This window comes from Pseudophryne corroboree, chromosome 10, assembly GCF_028390025.1.
Source record: "Pseudophryne corroboree isolate aPseCor3 chromosome 10, aPseCor3.hap2, whole genome shotgun sequence".
Lineage (NCBI taxonomy): Eukaryota > Metazoa > Chordata > Amphibia > Anura > Myobatrachidae > Pseudophryne > Pseudophryne corroboree.
In genome coordinates, this window is record NC_086453.1 from 91,681,335 (window position 1) to 91,707,402 (window position 26,068).

A 26,068-nucleotide genomic window follows, 5' to 3' on the forward strand; every position below is an offset into this window, starting at 1 on the left:
GGCTCCGCCTACCATTGATTTGGTGTCGCCCACATGGGGCCACTTCTAGAAATTTTTTTAGTTCCCAGTCCGTCCCTGCTGTCCACAGACAGATTGGTCTTATGCAGTTGGGGACAGCTCTGGTACATGAGCTGTTTAAGAAGAGGTAGGGGCTCTAAGAGTAATTTGATTGCTGACTGCGCCTGTCCATATGTAGTGGGACTACAAGTCCCAGCAGATCTTGTCAGCTGAATGTGCTGGAACTTGTAGTGACATCACAGCTGGAGAGGCCATAACAAGCCAAGTACTGTACAGCAACATATAATGGTGTAGATATTGTGTATATATATATATATATATATATATATATATATTATTTTATTTACTATTATTTAAAAAAAAATATATATATATATACAAACACACAGCGGCACCAGAGTCTTAAATTTAACTTAGTGTATTCATATCTATACCCAACGTTTCGGGACTGGATTGCCCCTTTGCCAAGGTAAATCCCCTTGACAAAGGGGCGATCCAGCCCCAAAATGTTGGATATAGATTATGAATACACTTAATGTGTATACACACTGAGCAATTTTTTCCCCACTTCCCAGCGATGTCAGCGGGGGTGAACGGCTATGGAAAGCTGTTCACCCCGCCGTTCATCTACTTGTAATACCAGCAGATGAATGGCGGCCGCCGGCGATGAAGCGGGAGAGCGCATCAGCGGTAATCGCTGGGGCATACACACTGGGCGACTGAAAGCAGTTCAACACACCAAAAGTGACCTGCTTTCAGCTCAAAGTTGCCCAGTGTGAAAGTTAAAATTAAGACTCCAAGTGCCGCTGTGTGTTTGTATGGAAAATTATTTATTTGGATCCAGAAGGTACTGGAGCAGCTGATTCAGTGAGGGAGAGTGCTGGTCCGGTGTGACATAATGATGTACTGGCGTAGGGGAGCAGGGGTGTTGTTCTGTCAATGGATGCAGAGGCTTGCTGGCCAGATGGCCATCCAAGTGAAGGCGTAAGACGTCATCTGATGGCACCATTAGTGGGCTTACCTGTACACAGGCTGGTGAGTTCTCTCTCTCTCTCTACATATATATATATATATATATATATATATATATATATATTAATATGGGGCAACATAATGCAGTACATACAGATGGGGTGGGGGCCAGCACCACATTGCAGCACATACAGATGCGGAGAGGGCGGACAGCACAATGCAGAATACATATGGGGACAGCTGGACGGCACAACTGCCTCCCACTTTGCAGGCTTCCAGGACCCGGGGAGCGCGATGCCAACATTACAGACTGCTGCGCCCACGGCTCACAGGCACACGTGAGACAGAGTAGTCGCCAGTGAACGTTGCTGAGAGACATAGATTGGGGGGGGTGGTTTGCTGAGTGACAGAATAAAGGGGGGGGGGGCTGTTTGACAGTGAAGGGTATGAGAGGCACAGGGGGGGGGGGGGGGCGCATAAGTTTTGCCTAGAGTGCCAAATTACCTTGCACCGGCCCTGGTTGCTATGCTGGTTCCATGGAAACAAATAATAATAACAATGCTAATTTAAAAAAACTGCCAGCATTCTTAAAAAAAATGTATAAAATAGAAAATAATTACAAGTACACTGTATGTTAAAAAGAAATTACAAATATTAATTTCATTGTTTTAAAATCTTTCAATTTGGAAAAATGCTGAATTGAAGGACTAGCTCTAAGGATAATCCACTATTACTATCCTATAATGTAAATAGCATTAAGAGGTTTGCGACAATGCTCGCAGTCGGAGTGCTGCGGTCCTTTTATAAATAGGCATCCCCACAACGGCTATCCCTAGCTGGGGCACATTGATAGATACAGTAGGAAACGTGCTTTCTCTGAAACATCCTCCCTTTAGTAAATGTGCAGCCCACTATCCTCTTGTTACACTTACCCACACTCCTACATCTCATATGACCACCACCTTCCCTTCCGTTGTCACATATGACTCCCGAGATATAGTACAGTGAATCTTGTATATGATATAGAAATGTAAATCTATGATACATTATTATTGTTACTATATACTGTATAACCTATTGGGTTGATGATGGCAATAAGTGCACAATGCATGTGAAAGTAACTGTGAGGTCACACACAGTGCAGTAACTAGGCATTTTAGCGCTGTGTGCAAGAAACGACATTGGCGCCCCCCCCCCCGTTGTAAGATTGGGGCAGTGCCCGCCGCAGGCGCGCCAAAAATATATAGGTGTGTGGCTTCATGGGAAAGGGGCGTGGCCACAAAATGATAGCAATTCATACTACGGTGCACAGTAGTCTCCATTATTCAAATTACGCTGCACAGTAGCGCCACTACACCAGGTAGAGCCCCTTTTATACATTACAGCAGACAGCGTCCCCCTTTTTACACATTACAGCAGACAGTCCCCCTTTTTACACATTGCGGCAGCCAGTCCACCTGTTTTACACATTGCGGCAGTCAGTCCCCATTTTTACACATTACGGCAGCCAGGCCCCCTTTTTTACACATTACAACAGACAGCGTCCCCTTTTTTAACATTACGGCAGACAGCGTCCCCTTTTTACACATTACAGCAGACAGCGTCCCCGTTTTTACACATTACGGCAGCCAGACCCCCTTTTTACATATTACGGCAACCAGTCCCCCTTTTTACACATTACGGCAACCAGTCCCCCTTTTTACACATTACAGCAGATAGTCCCCGTTTTTATACATTGCGGCAGCCAGGCCCCCTTTTTACACAATGCGGCAGCCAGGCCCCCTTTTTACACATTACGGCAGCCAGTCCCCCTTTCTACACATTGCCGCAGCCAGTCCCCCTTTTTACACATTGCGGCAGCCAGGCCCCCTTTTTACACATTATGGCAACCAGTCCCCCTTTTTACACATTGCGGCAGCCAGGCCCCCTTTTTACACATTATGGCAGACGGTGTCCCAGAGAGAGAGAGAGAGAGAGAGAGAGATACTTACCATCTCCCCGCTGACAGGCTCCTCGTGCAGCTCCCTCGGTGCAGGCAGGTGAGGAGGAGGGAGGGGGACTGGAGCCGCAGCAGCGCTATTTCATTGGTAGTGAGCGCCGCTGCAGCATCCCCCTCTCCTTCCGTATAGGCTGCCCGGCGCTGCTGTGGATGCTGGGATGGAGGAACCGCATCCCAGCATCCACAGCAGCGCCGGGCAGCCTATACGGAAGGAGAGGGGACAGCAGCAGCGGCGCTTACTACCAATGACATAGCGCTGCTGCGGCTCCAGTCCCCCTCCCTCCTCCTCCTTCTCACCTGCCCGGCGCTGCTCTCTCCGTCACAGCGCGGCGGCGGCGCAGACTTCAGAGGCGGCATGTAATGAGTCAATTTGACTCATTACATGCCGCTGGCCGTGCGCCCTCAGGGCAACTGCGCTGTGTGTCAAGCCCACTTGGCACACACGTAGTTACAGCCCTGGTCACACAGAGGGTCCTGAACCAGGATGCTGGGTTTATTGGTAAATAGCAGTAACAGGATAATGCAGGAGCACAGTAGTAATGCAGGGCCTAACAGCAGTGGTATCAAACAGTGGGTAAAGAGCAGGTACCTAAGAGTCTCCCCTCAGCAGCACTGGGACACTCTTATACAGTAAAAATTGCTACAGTCTGCACATTTACAATAGCACATCAGGTTGGAGGTCGCACCTCTGCAGACTCTGGGTCCTAGTCATACTTGCCTACCCTCCCGGAATGGGCGGGAGGCTCCCAAAATTTGGGTGACCCTCCCGGCCCCCCGGAAGAGCAGGCAAGTCTCCCGATTTCAGGGGTCACCCCCTGCCCGGCCGCCCACTTAGCGAGTAAAGTGTGCGAGATCAGGGCAGACGATGACTCGATTCTTGTTGAATCGCGTCATCATAGCCACGCCCCCTGCTGTATAATGTTGGTAATAGCGGCATTACACAGCGGGGGGCGTGGCTTACATGACGCGTCCAGCAGCCACGCCCCTGTTCCTCCTCTGTCCCGCCCCCAGTCCGCCTCTGGCCCGCCCCCCTCAGCACGTCACCACACTGCCCGCCTGCACTGCTGAGCCGACCGGCTGCTCTCTCCCGGAAAGAGCAGCCCAAAAGTCGGTAAGTATGGTCCTAGTGCCCAGAGCGTTTGCAGTATAGGAGGCAGCGCAGAGTGTAGCTCTCCTAAAAATGGGGGTCATTCCGAGTTGATCGCTCGCTACGGATTTTCGCAGTGCAGCGTTTATGGCAGAACGGGGCTAATCTGCACATGCGTATGCACCGCAATGCGCAGGCACATCGTACAAGTACAAAGAGCTTTGTGGTTTTGCACAGGTTCTAGCGACGCTTCCAGTCACACTGGCGGACGCAAGGAGATTGACAGGAAGTGGGAGTTTCTGGGTGTCAACTGACCGTTTTCTGGGAGTGTTTGGAAAAATGCAGGCGTGGCCGGGCGTTTGCTGGGCGGGTATCTGACGTCAATACCGGGACCTTCATTGCAGCAATCATCGCACAGAATAAGTAACTACAGGGCTGGTCTTGTGCTGCACAAAATGTGTTTGCTGTCGCTCAGCTATACAGGCGTTCACACTCCTGCAAAGCGAAAATACACTCCCCCGTGGGCGGCGACTATTCATTTGCACGGCTGCTAAAAGTAGCTAGCGAGCGATCAACTCGGAATGAGGGCCAATAACACATATGTGGTACCGCGAGGTGGAAGTGTGGGCCCAGATCAGTTGGGTAACCTTCATAGGCAGGATAATCTGGTAAATTTATTAGCATGTAGGATAGGGGTGGGCAACAAGTGGCCCGCGGGCCGGATGCGGCCCGCGAACCGGTCCTGCCTGGCCCCACTGTCCCACACAGCGTGCAATGACAAGCGGCCCGACTGGCTGAGCCGCTCGTCATTGCGCTACGTACCTCCCAGACGCGGCGCCGCAGAGGAAATCCCGGTCACGTCACTGCTGACCGGGATTTCCATTGTGACGTCAGTCGCTGGGCGGCACGGGGGGCGGGGCCACGGCAGGAGCGGGCAGCAGCAGCGACTCTGTGCGGCACCGCGGGCAGCAGGCAGCGGATCAGGCAGCGGGGATCTGGCATCAGGCAGCGGGGATCAGGTAAATGGATCTGTACTTAACTTTAAAAGCTGCTATATAGGTTCAGGGAAGGGGGGTTAGGAGAGGGGGACGGACTGCTATATGGGTTTAGGGGAGGGGGGGAAGAGGGGTAGGGACTGCTATATGGGTCCAGCAGGGAAGGGGGGTAGAGACTGCTATATGGGTCTAGGAGAGGGGGGGGGAAGGGTGTTTTCAGCACTGTTTAAAAAAAAAAAATTATTACTGGATTACTGTGTTTTTTTAGACATCTTGGATTTTGCCTGTAAAAATACTATGTATGTAATGTATATTGTGGTGTATGTTTGTATAGTTTTATATCTATATATATATATATATATATATATATCTATATATATAATATATATATCTATCCACACTATGTTTTTATAGTTATATACGTAACTATGGGCCTAATTCAGACCTGATCGCTAGCAGGCGATTTTTGCACTGCTGCGATCAGGTAGTCGCTGCCTACAGGGGAGGGGGAAATCGCTGTGCAGGGGTGAGATCGCATCTGCAGAGAGCTGCACAAACAGAAGTTTGTGCAGTCTCTGCGCAGCCCAGGACTTACTCTTCTAGTGCGATGATCGGGGCCAGAGCTGAGTGCTGACGTCAGAAACTCTCCCTCCAAACGCCTGGTCCCTCCTGCGTTTTTCCGGACACTCCTCTAAAACGCTCAATTGCCACTCACAAACGTCCTCTTCCTCTCAATCACCTTGCGATCGCCCGTGCGATCACTTTGTTCGTACCATCCCATCGCTGCGGACCGGCGCACCTACACATTGCGGTGCATGCGCAGTTCAGACCCGATTTACAAGATATTTTGTGTGTGGCCCTCGACTATTCACTGGAAGTGTTAAGCGGCCCCCCAGCTGAAATAATTGCCCACCCCTGATGTAGGAGGACATGTGTTCAAATATTAGAATATAATACTGGGGTATGCAAGAAACAAGTTGGGAGGCCTGTCACGCGCTGCTCTGCTTAGCAGAGCAGCGGTGAATAGGCGCTGGGCGCATGCGTCTATTCACGAAGAGGAGAGGGACTGGGGGCATACCAGCGGCTCACAGAGCGCTGGCCATGCCCCCAGAGTGACGGGAAAGGGAGCATGGCTCGTGATTGTGTCATTACCGTGAAGCCACGCCCTTTTGCAGAGGCCACTCCCCTTTTCCAGGCGGGTGCGCCGGAGTCCCCCCTCGGTCCTGCTAAAAGTTGGGAGGTATGCATATGGCCTGGGGCTGAAAAAATTCAAGAGCATATAATAAGAAGGGGAGGAGCTGAGACCAGTGCTGTGTGGGTGTGGTCAGTGTTGTATGAGTGTGGCTAGTGTTGTGTGTAGGGAGGACAATCCCGGGCCATTTTTTCAATCCCGGGATTTGGGATTGAAAAATGCTCAATCCCGGGATTGCAGTAGGGATCAGTGGAGGGCAGTGGAGAAAGGTGTAGGGAGCAGGGAGGCTGTAGGCAGCAGTGCTGGAGGGTGGGTGTAATCAGTGTAGGAAGCGGTGCGGGAGGGAAGCTGTAGGGAGCAGTACTGGAGGGTGGGTGTAGGTAGCGGCGCGGTAGGGAGGCTGTAGGGAGCACTGCAGTGAGGGAGGGTGGGTGTAAGTAATACTACTTACTATTAGGTGGGCGGCAGCCATGGACACACGCTGAACCATGGACACACGCCAGTCAGAACGGGCAGTCCGGCAGCCAATCAGGAGCCACTGCTGCGGCCGCTTCCCTGATTGGCAGCCGGTCCGCCAGCTTTGATTAGCTGGCGGCCGGCGCTACATTTGCAATGTCGCCTCCGCGTTCAGCGTGTGTCCATGGTATTACTTACACCCACCCCCCTTCACTGCACATGCGCAATCTAATCCCATGAATCCCGGAATTGGAGGCTCCAATCCCGGGATTCAAATCCCGGCATTTTTGGGCCAGGATCCCGCCGATCCCGATCCTGGGATTGGCCTCCCTAGTTGTGTGGGTGTGGCTAGTGTTGTGTGGGTGTCTTTAGAACCACATAGACATGTACACTGCCTACACTATCAGCCATACAGTCTTCCGGAATACATAAAAATAGGCAGCTGGTCATTGTGATGCTGCCATGATAATGGACCTATTTTTATATGAAGGCCTGGAGTTGTAGCTCCATCTGCCCCATTGTTAATCTGCCTGGGTCCTCATTCCGAGTTGATCGCTAGCTGCCGTTCGCAGCACAGCGATCAGGCTAAAAATCTGCACTTCTGCGCATGCGTACGGGCCGCAGTACGCACGCGCGAAGTACTTTCACACAAAACTATGCAGTTTTACACAAGGTCTAGCGACGATTTTCTGTCGCTCTGTTGATCGGTGAGTGATTGACAGGAAGTGGGTGTTTCTGGGAGGTAACTGAGCGTTTTCCGGGAGTGTGCTAAAAAACGCAGGCGTGTCAGGTAAAAACGCAGGCGTGCCTGGGGAAACAGGGGAGTGGCTGGCCGAATGCAGGGCGTGTTTGTGACGTCAAAGCAGGAACTAAACAGACTGAAGTGATCGCAAGGTAGGAGTAGGTTTGGAGCTGCTCAGAAACTGCATGAAAAGATTTTCGAGCAGTTCTGCTAACCTTTCAGTCGCACCTCTGCTAAGCTAAGATATACTCCCAGAGGGCGGCGGCTTAGCGTTTGCACTGCTGCTAAAAGCAGCTAGCGAGCGATCAACTCGGAATGAGGGCCCTGGTTAGAGGATACAAAGTACTTTGTTGTTGCTGATGTACAATACATAAGACAGCCATCATCCTGGAAATTGTACCTGAACCTTGGTAAGTGCAGACATTTTTTTAATCAAATATTCTGCTGGTCCATATTACATGCTCCTGATAACAAGACAGGGTTTAATATTCCATTCATATGATAACAATAGCTTCCACCTAGGACCTGCAGTTCTACAATGAAACACAACTAATGAAAGATTTTTATGAGCTGTATAAATGTTAATATTTTTTTATTTTGTTCTTTTGTATTATTTATATATTTTTTGCTCTCAGCAGAGGCTACTTGACTTTGCAATCAGTAAAGTGTCAGGGATCGTCTAAAAATAATATAATCTTGAAGAAAAAATAAAAATATGTGAATTTTTGTGAACATAGGCCCTCATTCCGAGTTGTTCGCTCGCTAGCTGGTTTTAGCAGCATTGCAAACGCTAGGCCGCCGCCCTCTGGGAGTGTATCTTAGCTTAGCAGAATAGCGAACGAAAGATTAGCAGAACTGCTACTAAATAATTCCCTGCAGTTTCTGAGTAGCTCCAGACCTACTCCTAGATTGCGATCACCTCAGTCCGTTTAGTTCATGGTTTGACGTCACAAATACGCCCTGCGTTCGGCCAGCCACTCCCCCGTTTCTCCAGCCACACCTGTGTTTTTACCTGGCACGACTGCGTTTTCTAGCACACGCCCTGAAAACGCTATGTTGCCGCTCAGAAACACCCACTTCCTGTCAATCACACTACGAACACTTGAGCGTTGAAAAAACGTCGCTCGAGCCTGTGTAAATCTACTAAGTTTTGTGTTAAATAACTAAGCGCATGCGCGCTGCGTACCATGGGCATGCGCATTTTCTACCTAATCACTCCATTGCGAAAAACGGCAACGAGCGAACAACTCGGAATGACCACCATGGTGTCTTCGATGGTCATTCAGTAAAACACAATGATGCGGCTTCCTCTGTGCAGGTACTAGAGGGCTGGCAAGGGCCTCCTTGTTAATGTACTGAGAAGTTACTGGAGGTCATAAATAAATTAGTATTGCATTGTATTACCTCACAAGTCAACAGAGGCTGCTGTTGTCCTCTATTAGAAGCTGCACACCAATATGTGTGGCAAGACCTTCCTCATTACGCTACAAGCACCGGGAAATTATAGTATCTGAAGCCTTTTGGGGAGTGCACACGTGCAGCAGGTGCACTGCGCGTACGCACCCAGTGAGATGCGAAGGTATCTCACTGGTGCAATCGCCTCTGCCTGATTGACAAGCAGAGGTGGTCGCGAGGCGTGCCAACGGTTTAGCACATCTATGATCAGCTCTGAATCACCCCCTATGTACAATAATGTTCTGATTTATGCGCAATCCCACAAAAATAAATACATAGTTTTTATTTATTTTTTAATTTTAGCAGCCCATGATATTATATTGTACAGGAAGGGCTGAATGCACTCCTAAACTAAAAATACTCGACTAAGGGGGACATTTACTAAGCAGTGATAAGAGCGGAGAAGTGAGCCGTTGAAGAAATTGCCCCATCAACCAATCAGCAGCTCTGTATCATTTTATAGTATGCAAATTATAGATGTTACTTCAGTGCTGATTGGTTGCCATGGGCAACTTCTCCACTGGCTCATTTCTCCGCTCTTATCACTGCTTTGTAAATGTCCCCCACAGTTTGTTAGGTGCACAGATTCGTCAGAAATGTACATGGTGGTGGTCATTCCGAGTTGTTCGCTCGTTGCCGATTTTCGCTATGCTGCGATTTGTTGCTAAATGCACATGCGCATGGTACGCAGAGCGCATGCGCTAAGTTATTTTACACAAAACTTTGTAGATTTGCTGGTGTTCGTGCGGCGCTTTTCAGTCGCACTGCTGATCGGTGAATGATTGACAGGAAAGGGGCGTTTCTGGGTGGTAACTGAGCATATTCCGGGAGTGTGCTAAAAAACAGGCATGTCAGGGAAAAACGCGGGAGTGTCTGGAGAAACGGGGGAGTGGCTGGCCGAACGCAGGGCGTGTTTGTGACGTCAAACCAGGAATTAAACGGACCGAGCTGATCACAATCTAGGAGTAGGTCTGGAGCTACTCAGAAACTGCAAAGAATTATTTAGTAGCAATTCTGCTAACCTTTCGTTCGCTATTCTGCTAAGCTAAGATACACTCCCAGAGGGCAGTGGCCTAGCGTTTGCAATGCTGCTAAAAGCAGCTAGCGAGCGAACAACTCGGAATGAGGGCCCATGTCTTATGGAAATGATGGTGGTAATTGTAGGCCATACATCACACACATTATGCAAAGTATCTGTTTATTGACATGCACGTATGTATGCGCGAGTCTCAAGCTAAATATAATTTCTCTTACGTCCTAGAGGATGCTGCTGTGGAGCATATACTCTGTAAAAGGCAGCTAGTATGGCCTACCTCTGCGGGAGAACTTTGGGCGTCTGTCTCTGCGGACACGCTCGTACTGTCTGATAGCATGGTTTGTCACGGGAAGGGGGGGGGGGGGCATATGAGTCGCCTCCCAATATTAGTTCAGAATCAGCTGTCTGAATCTGTGTGTTTGTAGCGTCCTTCCTTGCTCACCCAAAAACTAAAAGTAAAAGCTCAGGGTCTTACCTTAATAAATCCAAGTTATGACCTTCAACAAAAGCAGTCTGTGTCCGTGTTGTTCTTTTTAGTGTTAACAAATAAGAATTTACTTACCGATAATTCTATTTCTCGGAGTCCGTAGTGGATGCTGGGGTTCCTGAAAGGACCATGGGGAATAGCGGCTCCGCAGGAGACAGGGCACAAAAAAGTAAAGCTTTACTAGGTCAGGTGGTGTGCACTGGCTCCTCCCCCTATGACCCTCCTCCAGACTCCAGTTAGGTACTGTGCCCGGACGAGCATACACAATAAGGGAGGCATTTTGAATCCCGGGTAAGACTCATACCAGCCACACCAATCACACCGTACAACTTGTGATCTAAACCCAGTTAACAGTATGACAACAGAAAGGGCCTCTTAAAGATGGCTCCTTAACAATAACCCGAATTAGTTAACAATAACTATGTACAAGTATTGCAGATAATCCGCACTTGGGATGGGCGCCCAGCATCCACTACGGACTCCGAGAAATAGAATTATCGGTAAGTAAATTCTTATTTTCTCTATCGTCCTAAGTGGATGCTGGGGTTCCTGAAAGGACCATGGGGATTATACCAAAGCTCCCAAACGGGCGGGAGAGTGCGGATGACTCTGCAGCACCGAATGAGAGAACTCCAGGTCCTCCTTTGCCAGGGTATCAAATTTGTAAAATTTTACAAACGTGTTCTCCCCCGACCACGTAGCTGCTCGGCAGAGTTGTAATGCCGAGACCCCTCGGGCAGCCGCCCAAGATGAGCCCACCTTCCTTGTGGAGTGGGCTTTTACAGTTTTAGGCTGTGGCAGGCCTGCCACAGAATGTGCAAGTTGAATTGTGTTACAAATCCAACGAGCAATCGACTGCTTAGAAGCAGGTGCGCCCAACTTGTTGGGTGCATACAATATAAACAGCGAGTCAGATTTTCTGACTCCAGCCGTCCTTGCAATGTATATTTTTAAGGCTCTGACAACGTCCAACAACTTGGAGTCCTCCAAGTCGCTAGTGGCCGCAGGCACCACAATAGGTTGGTTCAGATGAAATGCTGATACCACTTTAGGGAGAAAATGCGGACGAGTCCGCAGTTCTGCCCTATCCGAATGGAAGATTAGATAAGGACTTTTATAAGATAAAGCCGCCAATTCAGATACTCTCCTGGCAGAGGCCAGGGCTAGTAACATAGTCACTTTCAATGTGAGATATTTCAAATCCACCTTTTTCAATGGTTCAAACCAATGGGATTTGAGGAAATCTAAAACTACATTTAGATCCCACGGTGCCACCGGAGGCACCACAGGAGGCTGTATATGCAGTACTCCCTTGACAAAAGTCTGGACCTCAGGGACAGAGGCCAATTCTTTTTGGAAGAATATTGACAGGGCCGAAATTTGAACCTTAATGGATCCCAATTTGAGACCCATAGATAATCCTGATTGCAGGAAATGTAGGAAACGACCCAGTTGGAATTCCTCCGTCGGAACCCTCCGATCCTCGCACCACGCTACATATTTTCGCCAAATGCGGTGATAATGTTTCACGGTGACTTCCTTCCGTGCCTTAATCAAGGTAGGAATGACTTCTTCTGGAATGCCTTTCCCTTTTAGGATCTGGCGTTCAACCGCCATGCCGTCAAACGCAGCCGCGGTAAGTCTTGAAAAAGACAGGGACCCTGCTGTAGCAGGTCCCTTCTCAGAGGTAGAGGCCACGGTTCGTCCGTGAGCATCTCTAGAAGTTCCGGATACCAAGTCCTTCTCGGCCAATCCGGACCCACTAGTATTGTTCTTACTCTTCTTTGCCGTATGATCTTCAATACCTTTGGTATGAGCGGCAGAGGAGGAAACACATACACTGACTGGTACACCCAAGGAGTTACCAGTGCGTCCACAGCTATTGCCTGTGGATCTCTTGACCTGGCGCAATATTTGTCCAGTTTCTTGTTGAGGCGAGACGCCATCATGTCTACAATTGGTCTTTCCCAACGGTCTATTAACATGTTGAAGACTTCTGGATGTAGACCCCACTCTCCCGGATGAAGATCGTGTCTGCTGAGGAAGTCTGCTTCCCAGTTGTCCACGCCCGGGATGAACACTGCTGACAGTGCTATCACGTGATTCTCCGCCCAGCGAAGAATCTTGGCAGCTTCTGCCATTGCACTCCTGCTTCTTGTGCCGCCCTGCCTGTTTACATGGGCGACCGCCGTGATGTTGTCCGACTGAATCAACACCGGCTTTCCTTGCAGGAGAAGTTCCGCCTGGCTTAGAGCATTGTAGATTGCTCTTAGTTCCAGAATGTTTATGTGAAGAGACTTTTCCAGACTCGTCCATACTCCCTGGAAGTTTCTTCCTTGTGTGACTGCTCCCCAGCCTCTCAGGCTGGCGTCCGTGGTCACCAGGATCCAATCCTGAATGCCGAATCTGCGGCCTTCTAATAGGTGAGCCTTCTGCAACCACCACAGAAGTGACACCCTTGTCTTTGGTGACAGGGTTATTCGCAGGTGCATCTGCAGATGCGACCCTGACCATTTGTCCAACAGATCCCTTTGGAATATTCTTGCATGGAATCTGCCGAATGGAATTGCTTCGTAAGAAGCCACCATTTTTCCCAGGACTCTTGTGCATTGATGTACTGACACTTTTCCTGGTTTTAGGAGGTTCCTGACCAGATCGGATAACTCCTTGGCTTTTTCCTCTGGAAGGAAAACCTTTTTCTGAACCGTGTCCAGAATCATTCCTAGGAACAGCAGACGAGTTGTCGGGATTAAATGGGATTTTGGAATATTCAGAATCCACCCGTGTTGTCTTAGCACCTCTTGAGATAGTGCTAAAGCTGTCTCCAGCTGTTCTCTGGACCTTGCCCTTATTAGGAGATCGTCCAAGTATGGGATAACTAATACGCCTTTTCTTCGAAGAAGAATCATCATCTCGGCCATTACCTTGGTAAAGACCCGAGGCGCCGTGGACAATCCGAACGGCAGCGTCTGAAACTGATAGTGACAGTTTTGAACAATGAACCTGAGGTACCCCTGGTGTGCGGGGTAAATCGGAACGTGTAGATACGCATCCTTGATGTCCAAGGATACCATAAAGTCCCCTTCTTCCAGGTTCGCTATCACTGCTCTGAGTGACTCCATCTTGAACTTGAACTTTTTTATGTAGAGGTTCAAGGACTTCAGATTTAGAATAGGCCTTACCGAGCCATCCGGCTTCGGTACCACAAATAGAGTGGAATAATACCCCTTTCCTTGTTGTAATAGGGGTACTTTGACTATCACCTGCTGAGCGTACAGCTTGTGAATGGCTTCCAACACCCTCTCCCTTTCGGAAGAGACGGTTGGTAAGGCAGACTTCAGGAAACGATGAGGAGGATCCGTCTCTAATTCCAACCTGTACCCCTGAGATATTATCTGCAGGATCCAGGGGTCTACCTGCGAGTGAGCCCACTGCGCGCTGTAATTTTTGAGACGGCCCCCCACTGTCCCCGAGTCCGCTTGAGAGGCCCCAGCGTCATGCTGAGGTTTTTGCAGGAGCCGGGGAGGGCTTCTGTTCCTGGGAAGGAGCTGCCTGTTGGTGTCTCTTCCCTCTTCCTCTGCCTCGTGGCAGGTACGACAAGCCCTTTGCTCTCTTATTTTTGTAGGAGCGAAAAGGCTGCGGTTGAAAGGTCGGTGCCTTTCTCTGTTGGGGAGTGACTTGAGGTAAAAAAGTGGATTTCCCGGCAGTAGCCGTGGCCACCAAGTCTGATAGACCAACTCCAAATAACTCCTCCCCTTTATACGGCAAAACCTCCATGTGACGTTTTGAATCCGCATCGCCTGTCCACTGTCGTGTCCATAAGGCTCTTCTGGCTGAAATGGACATAGCACTCACCCGAGATGCCAGTGTGCAAATATCCCTCTGTGCATCACGCATATAGATAAATGCATCCTTTATTTGTTCTAACGACAGTAAAACATTGTCCCTATCTAGGGTATCAATATTTTCAATCAGGGATTCTGACCAAACTACTCCAGCACTGCACATCCAGGCAGTTGCTATAGCTGGTCGTAGTATAACACCTGCATGTGTGTATATATTCTTTTGAATAACTTCCATCTTTCTATCTGATGGATCCTTAAGTGCGGCCGTCTCAGGAGAGGGTAACGCCACTTGTTTGGATAAGCGTGTGAGCGCCTTGTCCACCTTAGGGGGTGTTTCCCAGCGCGCCCTAACCTCTGGCGGGAAAGGGTATAATGCCAATAACTTTTTTGAAATTATCAACTTTTTATCAGGAGCAACCCACGCTTCATCACACACGTCATTTAATTCTTCTGATTCAGGAAAAACTGTTTGTAGTTTTTTCACACCATACATAATACCCTGTTTTACGGTATCTGTAGTATCAGCTAAATGTAACGTCTCCTTCATTGCCAAAATCATATAACGTGTGGCCCTACTGGAAAATACGTTTGAATTTCTACCGTCGTCACTGGAATCAGTGCCCGTGTCTGGGTCTGTGTCGACCGACTGAGGCAAAGGGCGTTTTACAGCCCCTGACGGTGTTTGAGGCGCCTGGACAGGCATTAATTGATTGTCCGGCCGCCTCATGTCCTCAACTGACTGTTTAAGGGAAGATAAACCATCACGTAATTCCACAAATAAAGGCATCCATTCTGGTGTCGACCCCCTGGGGGGTGACATCTGCATATTTGGCAATTGCTCCGCCTCCACACCAATATCGTCCTCATACATGTCGACACCACGTACCGACACACACCGCAAACTCACAGGGAATGCTCTAATGAAGACAGGACCCACTAGCCCTTTTGGGGAGACAGAGGGAGAGTCTGCCAGCACACACCACAAAGCGCTATATATACAAGGGATATCCTTATATTAAGTGCTCCCTTATAGCTGCTTTAATATATATATATATAGCCATTAATGTGCCCCCCCTCTCTGTTTTACCCTGTTTCTGTAGTGCAGTGCAGGGGAGAGACCTGGGAGCCGTTCTGACCAGCGGAGCTGTGACAGAAAATGGCGCCGTGTGCTGAGGAGATAGGCCCCGCCCCTTTTTCGGCGGGTTCTTCTCCCGCTATTTTTCCAGTCAGGCAGGGGTTAAATATCTCCATATAGCCCCTATGGGCTATATGTGAGGTATTTTTAGCCTTGTATAAGGTTTATATTTGCCTCTCAGAGCGCCCCCCCCCAGCGCTCTGCACCCTCAGTGACTGCCCAGTGAAGTGTGCTGAGAGGAAAATGGCGCACAGCTGCAGTGCTGTGCGCTACCTTATGAAGACTGAGGAGTCTTCAGCCGCCGGTTTCCGGACCTCTTCACGCTTCAGCATCTGCAAGGGGGTCGGCGGCGCGGCTCCGGGACCGGACTCCACGGCTGGGCCTGTGTTCGATCCCTCTGGAGCTAATGGTGTCCAGTAGCCAAGCAGCAAATCCACTCTGCATGCAGGTGAGTTTACTACTTTCCCCCTAAGTCCCACGTTGCAGTGATCCTGTTGCCAGCAGGACTCACTGTAAAGAAAAAAAACCTAAACTAAACTTTCTCTAAGCAGCTCTTTAGGAGAGCCACCTAGATTGCACCCTTCTCGTTCGGGCACAAAATCTAACTGGAGTCTGGAGGAGGGTCATAGGGGGAGGAGCCAGTGCACACCACCTGACCTAGTAAAGCTTTACTTTTTTGTGCCCTGTCTCCTGCGGAGCCGCTATTCCCCATGGTCCTTTCAGGAACCCCAGCATCCACTTAGGACGATAGAGAAAGATAGTTAAATAAGTTGTAGATATTGTGGTTATTTGCAATAAAGTTATGGGCGGCTTGTAGCTATACTTAGCACTTCTATTAAAGCCTTAAACTAACAAGTCCATTCAGTACAGTATGTGCTATATGCTGTGGGATTCACTAGCGGAAAACAAGCTGGACCCACCAAATCTATGACTGTACAAATAAGATTTTAAACCTACCGGTAAATCTTTTTCTCCTAGTCCGTAGAGGATGCTGGGGACTCCGTAAGGACCATGGGGTATAGACAGGCTCCGCAGGAGACATGGGCACTATAAGAACTTTAGAATGGGTGTGCACTGGCTCCTCCCTCTATGCCCCTCCTCCAGACCTCAGTTAGATCCTGTGCCCAGAGGAGATTGGGTGCATTACAGGGGAGCTCTCCTGAGTTTCTCTGTTTAAAAGAATTTTGTTAGGTTTTTTATTTTCACTGAGCCCTGCTGGCAACAGGCTCCCTGCATCGTGGGACTGAGGAGAGAGAAGCAGACCTACTTAAGTGATAGGCTCTGCTTCTTAGGCTACTGGACACCATTAGCTCCAGAGGGTTCGGAACGCAGGTCTCACCCTAGCCGTTCGTCCCAGAGCCGCGCTGCCGTCCTCCTTGCAGAGCCGGAAGATAGAAGCCGGGTGAGTATTAGAAGAAAGAAGACATCACAGGCGGCAGAAGACTTCTGATCTTCACTGAGGTAACGCTGCGCGCCATTGCTCCCACACACAACACACACTGAGGCACGGATGGGTGCAGGGCGCAGGGGGGGCGCCCTGGGCAGCAATATAAAACCTCTAGGATGCAATTTTAGTATATATGGGCTGCAGAGGCAATATGTATACAAATCCCCCACCAGTATTGTATTTTGGAGCAGGACCGAAGCCTGCCGCTGGGGGGGCGGAGCTTGATTCCACAGCACTGACCAGCGCCATTTTCTCCACAGCACACTGCAGAGCTGGCTCCCCGGACTCTCCCCTGCTGAACACGGTGACAGAGGACTTAAAAAGAGGGGGAGGGGGGCACTTAATTTGGCAGTGAATGTATATTGAATATTATTAAAGCGCTGTGTGTCTGGGAAATTGTTTTCCAGGGTCATTGGCGCTGGGTGTGTGCTGGCATACTCTCTCTCTGTCTCTCCAAAGGGCCTTATTGGGGGACTGTCTCCAGATTGGATATTTCCCTGAGTGTGTGGGGGTGTCGGTACACGTGTGCCGGCATGTCTGAAGCGGAAGGCTCTTCTAGGGAGGAGGTGGAGCAAATGAGTGTGGTGTCTCCGTCGGCAACGCCGACACGTGATTGGTTGGATATGTGGAATGTTTTAAATGCAAATGTGAATTTATTACATAAAAGGTTGGACAAAGCGGAGTCCAGGGAAAATGCAGGGAGTTCAACCTTGCCTTTTACTATGTCACAGGGCCCTTCTGGGTCTCAGAAGCGCCCACTATCCCAAATAGCAGACACTGATACCGACACGGATTCTGACTCCAGTGTCGACTACGATGATGCGAGGTTGCAGCCAAAGTTGGCAAAAAGTATTCATTATATGATTATTGCAATAAAAGATGTGTTGCATATCACAGATGACCCCTCTGTACCTGACACGAGGTTCCACATGTTTAAAGAAAAGAAACCGGAGGTTACTTTCCCCCCTTCCCATGAGTTAAATGAGTTGTTTGAAAGGGCTTGGGAAACTCCAGACAAGAAACTGCAGATTCCCAAAAGGATTCTTATGGCGTATCCTTTTCCGGCTAAGGACAGGATACGGTGGGAATCCTCCCCCAGGGTGGACAAGGCGTTAACGCGCTTATCCAAAAAGGTGGCGCTGCCGTCGCAAGATACCGCAGCCCTCAAGGATCCTGCTGATCGCAGGCAGGAGACTACCTTGAGTTCAATTTATACTCATACTGGTACCTTGCTAAGACCGGTGATAGCGTCAGCTTGGGTTTGTAGCGCAGTAGCAGCGTGGACAGATACCTTGTCTGCTGACATTGATACCCTGGATAAGGATACCATTTTACTGACCTTGGGTCATATAAAGGATGCTGTCCTATATATGAGAGATGCTCAGAGAGACGTTGGCCTACTGGGTTCCAGAGCCAACACAATGGCGATTTCTGCTAGGCGAGCCCTGTGGACCCGCCAATGGACGGGTGATGCCGACTCAAAGAGGCATTTGGAGGTTTTGCCTTACAAGGGTGAGGACTTATTTGGGGAAGGTCTCACGGACCTGGTTTCTACAGCTACCGCAGGTAAATACGCTTTTTTACCTTATGTTTCCTCACAGCCAAAGAAAACGCCACATTATCAGATGCAGTCCTTTCGGTCGCATAAATCCAAAAGAGGACGGGGATCTTCCTTTCTCGCCAGAGGTAAGAGCAGAGGGAAAAAGCTGCCAGCTACAGCTAGTTCCCAGGAGCAGAAGTCCTCCCCGGCTTCTACTAAATCCACCGCATGACGCTGGGGCTCCGCTGAGGGAGTCCGCCCCAGTGGGGGCACGCCTTCGACTTTTCAGCCACGTCTGGGTTCAATCACAGGTGGATCCCTGGGCAATAGAAATTGTTTCCCAGGGTTACAAGCTGGAATTCGAAGATGTGCCTCCTCGTCGGTTTTTCAAATCGGCCCTACCAGCTTCTTCCCCGAAGAGGGAGGTAGTTTAAGTGCAATTCAAAAACTGTGTCTTCAACGACTGGTGGTCAAAGTTCCCCTGCTTCAACAGGGGACGGGGTACTACTCAACCCTGTTTGTGGTCCCGAAACCGGACGGTTCGGTCAGACCCATTCTGAATTTAAAATCCTTAAACCTATACTTAAACAGGTTCAAATTCAAGATGGAATCGCTCAGAGAGGTCATCGCCAGCCTGGAAGGGGGGGATTATATGGTGTCTCTGGACATAAAGGATGCATACCTTCATGTCCCCATATATCCTCCTCATCAGGCGTTCCTGAGGTTTGCTATACAGGATTGTCTTTACCAATTTCAGACGTTGCCGTTTGGACTTTCCACGGCCCCGAGGATTTTCACCAAGGTAATGGCGGAAATGATGGTGCTCCTGCGCAAGCAGGGAGTCACAATTATCCCGTACTTGGACGATCTCCTGATAAAAGCGAGATCGAGAGAACAGTTGCTGAACAACGTGTCACTCTCCCTGAGGGTATTGCAGCAGCACGGCTAGATTCTCAATCTACCAAAGTCACAGTTGGTTCCAACGCCCTGATTGCCTTTCTTAGGCATGATTCTGGACACGGAACAAAAAAGGGTTTTTCTCCCGATGGAAAAGGCCCAGGAACTCCAGAGCTTGGTCAGGGACCTGTTGAAGCCGAAAAGGGTGTCGGTCCATCAATGCACTCGAGTTCTGGGAAAGAAGATGGCTTCTTACGAGGCCATTCTTTTCGGCAGGTTCCATGCGAGGACTTTTCAGTGGGACCTTCTGGACAAGTGGTCCGGGTCCCATCTACATATTCATCAGAAGATCAGCCTGTCCCCCAGGGCCAGGGTATCTCTCTTGTGGTGGCTGCAGAGTACTCACCTTCTAGAGGGTCGCAGGTTCGGCATTCAAGACTGGGTTCTGGTGACCACGGACGCGAGCCTCCGAGGATGGGGAGCAGTCACACTGGGAAGAAACTTCCAGGGACTGTGGTCAAGCCAGGAGGCTTGTCTACACATCAACGTACTGGAATTGAGGGCCATATACAACGGCCTCCGTCAAGCAGAGAATCTTCTTCGCGACCTTCTGGTTCTGATTCAATCAGACAACGTCACAGCCGTGGCTTATGTAAACCGCCGAGGTGGGACAAGGAGCAGAGTGGCAATGGCGGAAGCCACCATGATTCTGCGCTGGGCGGAAAATCACGTAAGCGCTCTGTCAGCGGTATTCATTCCGGGAGTGGACAACTGGGAAGCAGACTTCCTCAGCAGACACGATCTCCATCCAGGAGAGTGGGGTCTTCATCAAGAAGTCTTTGCAGAAATTGCAATTCTTTGGTGACTTCCTCAAATAGACATGATGGCGTCACGCCTCAACAAAAAGCTTCCGAGGTATTGTGCCAGGTCAAGGGACCCTCAGGCAGTAGCAGTGGACGCCCTGGTGACACCGTGGGTGTTTCAGTTGGTCTATGTGTTCCCTCCTCTTCCTCTCATCTCAAAAATATTGAGAATCATAAGACGAAATGGAGTACAGACAATTCTCATTGTTCCAGATTGGCCTCGAAGGGCCTGGTATCCGGATCTGCAGGAAATGCTCACAGAAGATCAGTGGCCGCTTCCTCTCAGAGAGGACCTGTTGCAACAGGGGCCCTGTCTGTTCCAAGACTTACCGCGGCTGCGTTTGACGGCATGGCGGTTGAACGCCAGATCCTAGCTGGGAAGGGCATTCCGGATGAGGTCATCCCTACTCTGATAAAGGCTAGGAAGGAGGTGACAGCGAAACATTATCACCGTATCTGGAGGAAGTATGTCTCTTGGTGTGAAACCAAGAATGCTCCTCCGGAAGATTTCCATCTGGGCCGTTTTCTCCACTTCCTACAGTCTGGAGTGAATTTGGGCCTAAAATTAGGCTCCATTAAGGTACAGATTTCGGCCCTGTCCATTTTCTTTCAGAGGGAATTGGCTTCTCTCCCAGAAGTCCAGACTTTTGTGAAGGGAGTGCTGCATATCCAGTGTCCTTTTGTGCCCCCAGTGGCACCATGGGACCTTAACGTGGTGTTACGGTTCCTGAAGTCTCACTGGTTTGAACCTCTTCAAACGGTCAAATTAAAATTTCTCACTTGGAAGGTGGTCATGTTGTTGGCTTTGGCATCTGCAAGGCGGGTGTTTGAATTGGCGGCCTTGTCTCACAAGAGCCCCTATTTGATTTTCCATGTCGATAGAGCAGAGTTGAGGACTCGTCCTCAATTTTTGCCTAAAGTGGTTTCTTCATTTCATATGAACCAACCTATTGTGGTGCCTGTGGCTACGGATGACTTGGAGGATTCCAAGCCCCTGGATGTAGTCAGGGCCTTAAAAATCTATGTAGCCAGGATGGCTCGGGTTAGGAAAACAGAAGCACTGTTTGTCCTGTATGCGGCCAACTAGGTTGGCGCTCCTGCTTCTAAGCAGACTATTGCTCGCTGGATCTGTAACACGATTCAGCAGGCTCATTCTACGGCTGGATTGCCGTTACCTAATTCGGTAAAGGCCCATTCTACTAGGAAGGTGGGCTCTCCTTGGGAGGCTGCCCGAGGCGTCTCGGCATTACAGCTTTGCCGAGCGGCGACTTGGTTGGGTTCAAACACTTTTGCTAAATTCTACAAGTTTGATACCCTGGCTGATGAGGACCTCATGTTTGCTCAATCGGTGCTGCAGAGTCATCCGTACTCTCCCGCCCGTTTTGGAGCTTTGGTATAATCCCCATGGTCCTTACGGAGTCCCCAGCATCCTCTAGGATGTAAGAGAAAATAAGATTTTAAACCTACCGGTAAATCTTTTTCTCCTAGTCCGTAGAGGATGCTGGGCGCCCGTCCCAGTGCGGACAACATTCTGCAAGACGTGTATATAGTTATTGCTTGCATAAGGGTTATGTTACAGTTTGGATCGGTCTTTGACTGATGCTGTTTAGTTCATACTGTTGACTGGTTCGTATATTCCAGGTTATACGGTGTGGATGGTGTGGGCTGGTATGAATCTTGCCCTTAGGTTAACAAAATCCTTTCCTTGTACTGTCCGTCTCCTCTGGGCACAGTTCTCTAACTGAGGTCTGGAGGAGGGGCATAGAGGGAGGAGCCAGTGCACACCCATTCTAAAGTTCTTTATAGTGCCCATGTCTCCTGCGGAGCCCGTCTATACCCCATGGTCCTTACGGAGTCCCCAGCATCCTCTACGGACTAGGAGAAAAAGATTTACCGGTAGGTTTAAAATCTTATTTGTACAGTCATAGATTTGGTGGGTCCAGCTTGTTTTCCGCTAGTGAATCCCACAGCATATAGCACATACTGTACTGAATGGACTTGTTAGTTTAAGGCTTTAAGAGAAGTGCTATGTATAGCTACAAGCCGTCCATAACTTTATTGCAAATAACCACAATATCTACAACTTATTTAACTATCTTAACACTAAAAAGAACAACACAGACACAGACTGCTTTTGTTGAAGGTCATAACTTGGATTTATTAAGGTAAGACCCTGAGCTTTTACTTTTAGTTTTTGGGTGAGCAAGGAAGGACGCTACAAACACATAGATCCAGACAGCTGATTCTGAACTAATATTGGGAGGCGACTGATACGCCCCCCCCCCCCACCGTGACAAACCATGCTATCAGACAGTACGAGTGTGTCCGCAGAGACAGACGCCCAAAGTTCTCCCGCAGAGGTAGGCCATACAAGCTGCCTTTTACAGAGTATATGCTCCACAGCAGCTTCTTACACCTGCCAGGCCAATGGTTTGTAGCGCCTTCCTACCCAACATCATCGTAGAAACCGAGAGTTAGTAAGAACCGAATAAACAACGGAAAAACAAAAAATGGAGAGGGAGGGAGGGACAAACATGATTTCACAAGATGACTGACAGGCTCGCCCCTAGCCTTATGAACCAAGACATAGCCACTTCTAAAAGCTCCCTAATAGGCCAATCCTGACCACTTACAAAAATTCCCCAACCTAATCTACCTAGCAATAGTTGACGAATTCACAGCCAATTACAAAAATCTGAAGACTCTTATAAACCTGTAAGCCTATACGGCTCTCGTCTTATTTTATTATCCTTAAAGAGAGTATGGGTGTAGGTTTAACATCTATTGCATTCTTTCCACTCATCATTAAAAGCACTTAGCTTTGGAGAGTGATAAAGTGGAGAGAGATAAACTACCAACCATTCAGCATTTAACTGCATACTTACCTACATTGACTGTTTCCTCTCCAGGAGATGCCTGGACAGGAGAAGCAGGTGGGTGGCGATGGGGTTGGTGCTTGGCTGATCACATCATTAGGCCCAACCACCTCACAGGGAAATTGGTGCATATGTGTTACAGGAGCGGGGCCAAATTACACGATTTCCATAAAAATGTGTCAATAGGGCCAGTCCCCTCCTCAGATTCCAATATTATACTCTTGATTCTGCCCACTTCTCTAGGAACTGGGTGGGATAAAGGACGGGTGCCCATTCTTCCGTGGGATGCAGGGGACTACCGGAAAAATTGCACGTCTCCTGCAGGAACAAGGAGAGTATTCAAAGTTAACACAGCCTGTGACATGGTAGTTAGGAGTATATTGCCTGGCACTTAACTCTCTCAACTTTATCTCTCTCGAAGACTTAGTACATCTCCCTACTAACATAAATAAGTGAAGGGGCACTCATGTGACAAGGATTACTAATTTGGCCTCTGTCCTTTCAACACTTGATAGATTCACGAACTGACATCTTTCCTGCTAATGTCTTTTATCTATATTTCTCTTCTAGATATCTCTGTAAGCCTGCTATCTGTCATTGTTACCTTCTGTGGAATTGTTCTCCTCGGAGTCTTATTGTTTGTCTCCTGGAAGTTATGTTGGATTCCATGGAGGGACAAAGGGTCTTCTCAAACTCAGCGGAAAGATCATGGACATCACGGCCACCTCCACCATTCCCACTATGGGGACTTGTTGGTGGATCGTGTGGAGCTTGGACCTGAGATGCCTGAACGTTCTTATTTAGATATGGACTCTTACCCTGAGGTCAACATTAAAATTAGTCAGACATCCCCTGATATCCCAGTGGACAGCCAAGCTGTGGCCAAGGAGTCTCAGATACCTTATGCACAGTCACATCAGCAAGTGGCCAATATTGCTCCTACCACAAGGTAAGATCCCAGCCACTATGTTACAGTAGCTGATTCTTATGTTCTATGAGACATAGGCCCTCATTCCGAGTTGATCGCTCGCTAGCTGCTTTTAGCAGCAGTGCAAACGCTAAGCCGCCTCCCTCTGGGAGTGTATCTTAGCTTAGCAGAAGTGCGAACGAAAGGTTAGCAGAACTGCTCGTGAAATTTTTCATGTAGTTTCTGAGCAGCTCCAGACCTACGCCTTCCTTGCGATCACTTCAGTCAGTTTAGTTCCTGCTTTGACGTGACAAACACGCCCTGCATTCAGCCAGCCACTCCCCCGTTTCCCCAGGCACGCCTGCGTTTTCACCTGTCACGCCTGCGTTTTTTAGCACACTCCCGGAAAACGGTCAGTTACCACCAAGAAACACCCACTTCCTGTCAATCATTCACCGATCAGCAGAGCAACAGATAAGCGTCGCTCGCCCTTGTGTAGAACTGCATAGTTTTGAGTGAAAGTACTTTGCGCGTGCATACTGCGGCCCGTACGCATGCACAGAAATGTCCATTTTTAGCCTGATCGCTGCGCTGTGAACTACGGCAGCTAGCGATCAACTCGGAATGAGGGCCCTACTGTATTGTACTTGTACAGTACCATGGTACAACTGTTATATGCCGATTTCTATATCTAATGCCGACAGTTTCATTAATCTTTCTTGTTTGTTGGCTTGTACACACCATCCTACAATGTTTACAAAGTATATTGATGTATTTGTGCTGCTTTACCTCTATGCTGTTGTGTCAGTCTTTGTAAGATATAGGGTTTTTTATTTCCTGCCCAAGGTTGCAATACAAATTTTTTCTATGGTCACGAGTCACGACCAAACCGCCATTATACAGTAACTGATTACATCCAGCATAAAATTCCCCTGGATAGCTCACGTTCTTACCTATTGCAGTAAACTGAGCAATATTAATTAATCAGATAATCGGAATTATTTTCTATTTATGTTTTGCTTAAAAAATTCAGACTCGGTTACCTCAAAGTGTTGGGGAAATCGGATAGGGCGTGTTGTGTACTGGGTACAGCTCTGCACACACATTGTGGCATCTTATATCGTAGATACTGTAAAAGATAATAACTAAGGCAACAGAATTAACAACCTTGCATCATTATATAACCACATAACAGAAAAGCACAGAACTCTGGGGGAGATTTATCAAAGGTCGGAGAGCTATAAAGTGGGGAGGGATAAAGTACTAACCAATCTGGTAAGTACACTATCGCAGTCCACTTTATCTTTACACAAGCTTTGATAAATCTCCCCCTCTGGAAAATAAATTAAAATAAATCTGATTGAAAACCATTTTAAATGTTTTACAGCAAATAACTGTTACTAGTACTATTTTAAACGTCATTCTTTATGGCAAATTGTATGCAAATTGGGAGCAGATTTACCAGGCCTTGGCCATTGATAAATTGCACGGTGATAAAGTACCAACCAATCACCTCCTGTCATTTTTCAAACACAACCTGTAGTATGGCAGGAGCTGACTGGCTGGTAATTTATCACTGTGCAATTTATCTATCTCCAAGGCTTGATAAATGTGGGCCTTACTGTAAATGTGATGTCCAGGGCCGGATTTAGGGGTCAGGCCGCCCCTAGGCACAATGATAGAGGCCGCCCCCACAAGCACAATTATTTCAGCTGCTGAACATCCAATCCCCCGCCCTCCTCCTACACATTGGGGGTAATTCTGAGTTGATCGCAGCAGGAACTTTGTTATCAGTTGGGCAAAACCATGTGAACTGCAGGGGAGGCAGATATAACATGTGCAGAGAGAGTTAGATTTGGGTGGGTTATTTTGTTTCTGCGCAGGGTAAATACTGGCTGCATTATTTTTACACTTCAATTTAGATTTCAGTTTGAACACACCCCACCCAAATCTAACTCTCTCTGCACATGTTATATCTGCCTCCCCTGCAGTGCACATGGTTTTGCCCAACTGCTAACAAAGTTCCTGCTGCGATCAACTCAGAATTACCCCCATTGAGCCAAGTCGGGTCCGTTATACACATTGCGCCACTTAGCCCCTTATACACATTGCGCCAGGT

The 26,068-nt window shown here is 48.7% G+C and overlaps 1 protein-coding gene across 5 annotated transcripts in view; it reads left to right on the forward strand.

Moving 5' to 3' along the window:
* Window positions 1-26,068, forward strand: part of SYT3 (synaptotagmin 3) — a 475,850-nt gene that overhangs the window by 274,796 nt on the left and 174,986 nt on the right. For all 5 annotated transcript variants that reach the window (XM_063942589.1, XM_063942592.1, XM_063942591.1 and 2 more), the window contains one exon: window positions 23,613-23,991. In XM_063942589.1, the coding sequence (XP_063798659.1) occupies window positions 23,613-23,991 (379 nt within the window). The remainder of the gene's footprint in view (window positions 1-23,612; window positions 23,992-26,068) is intronic.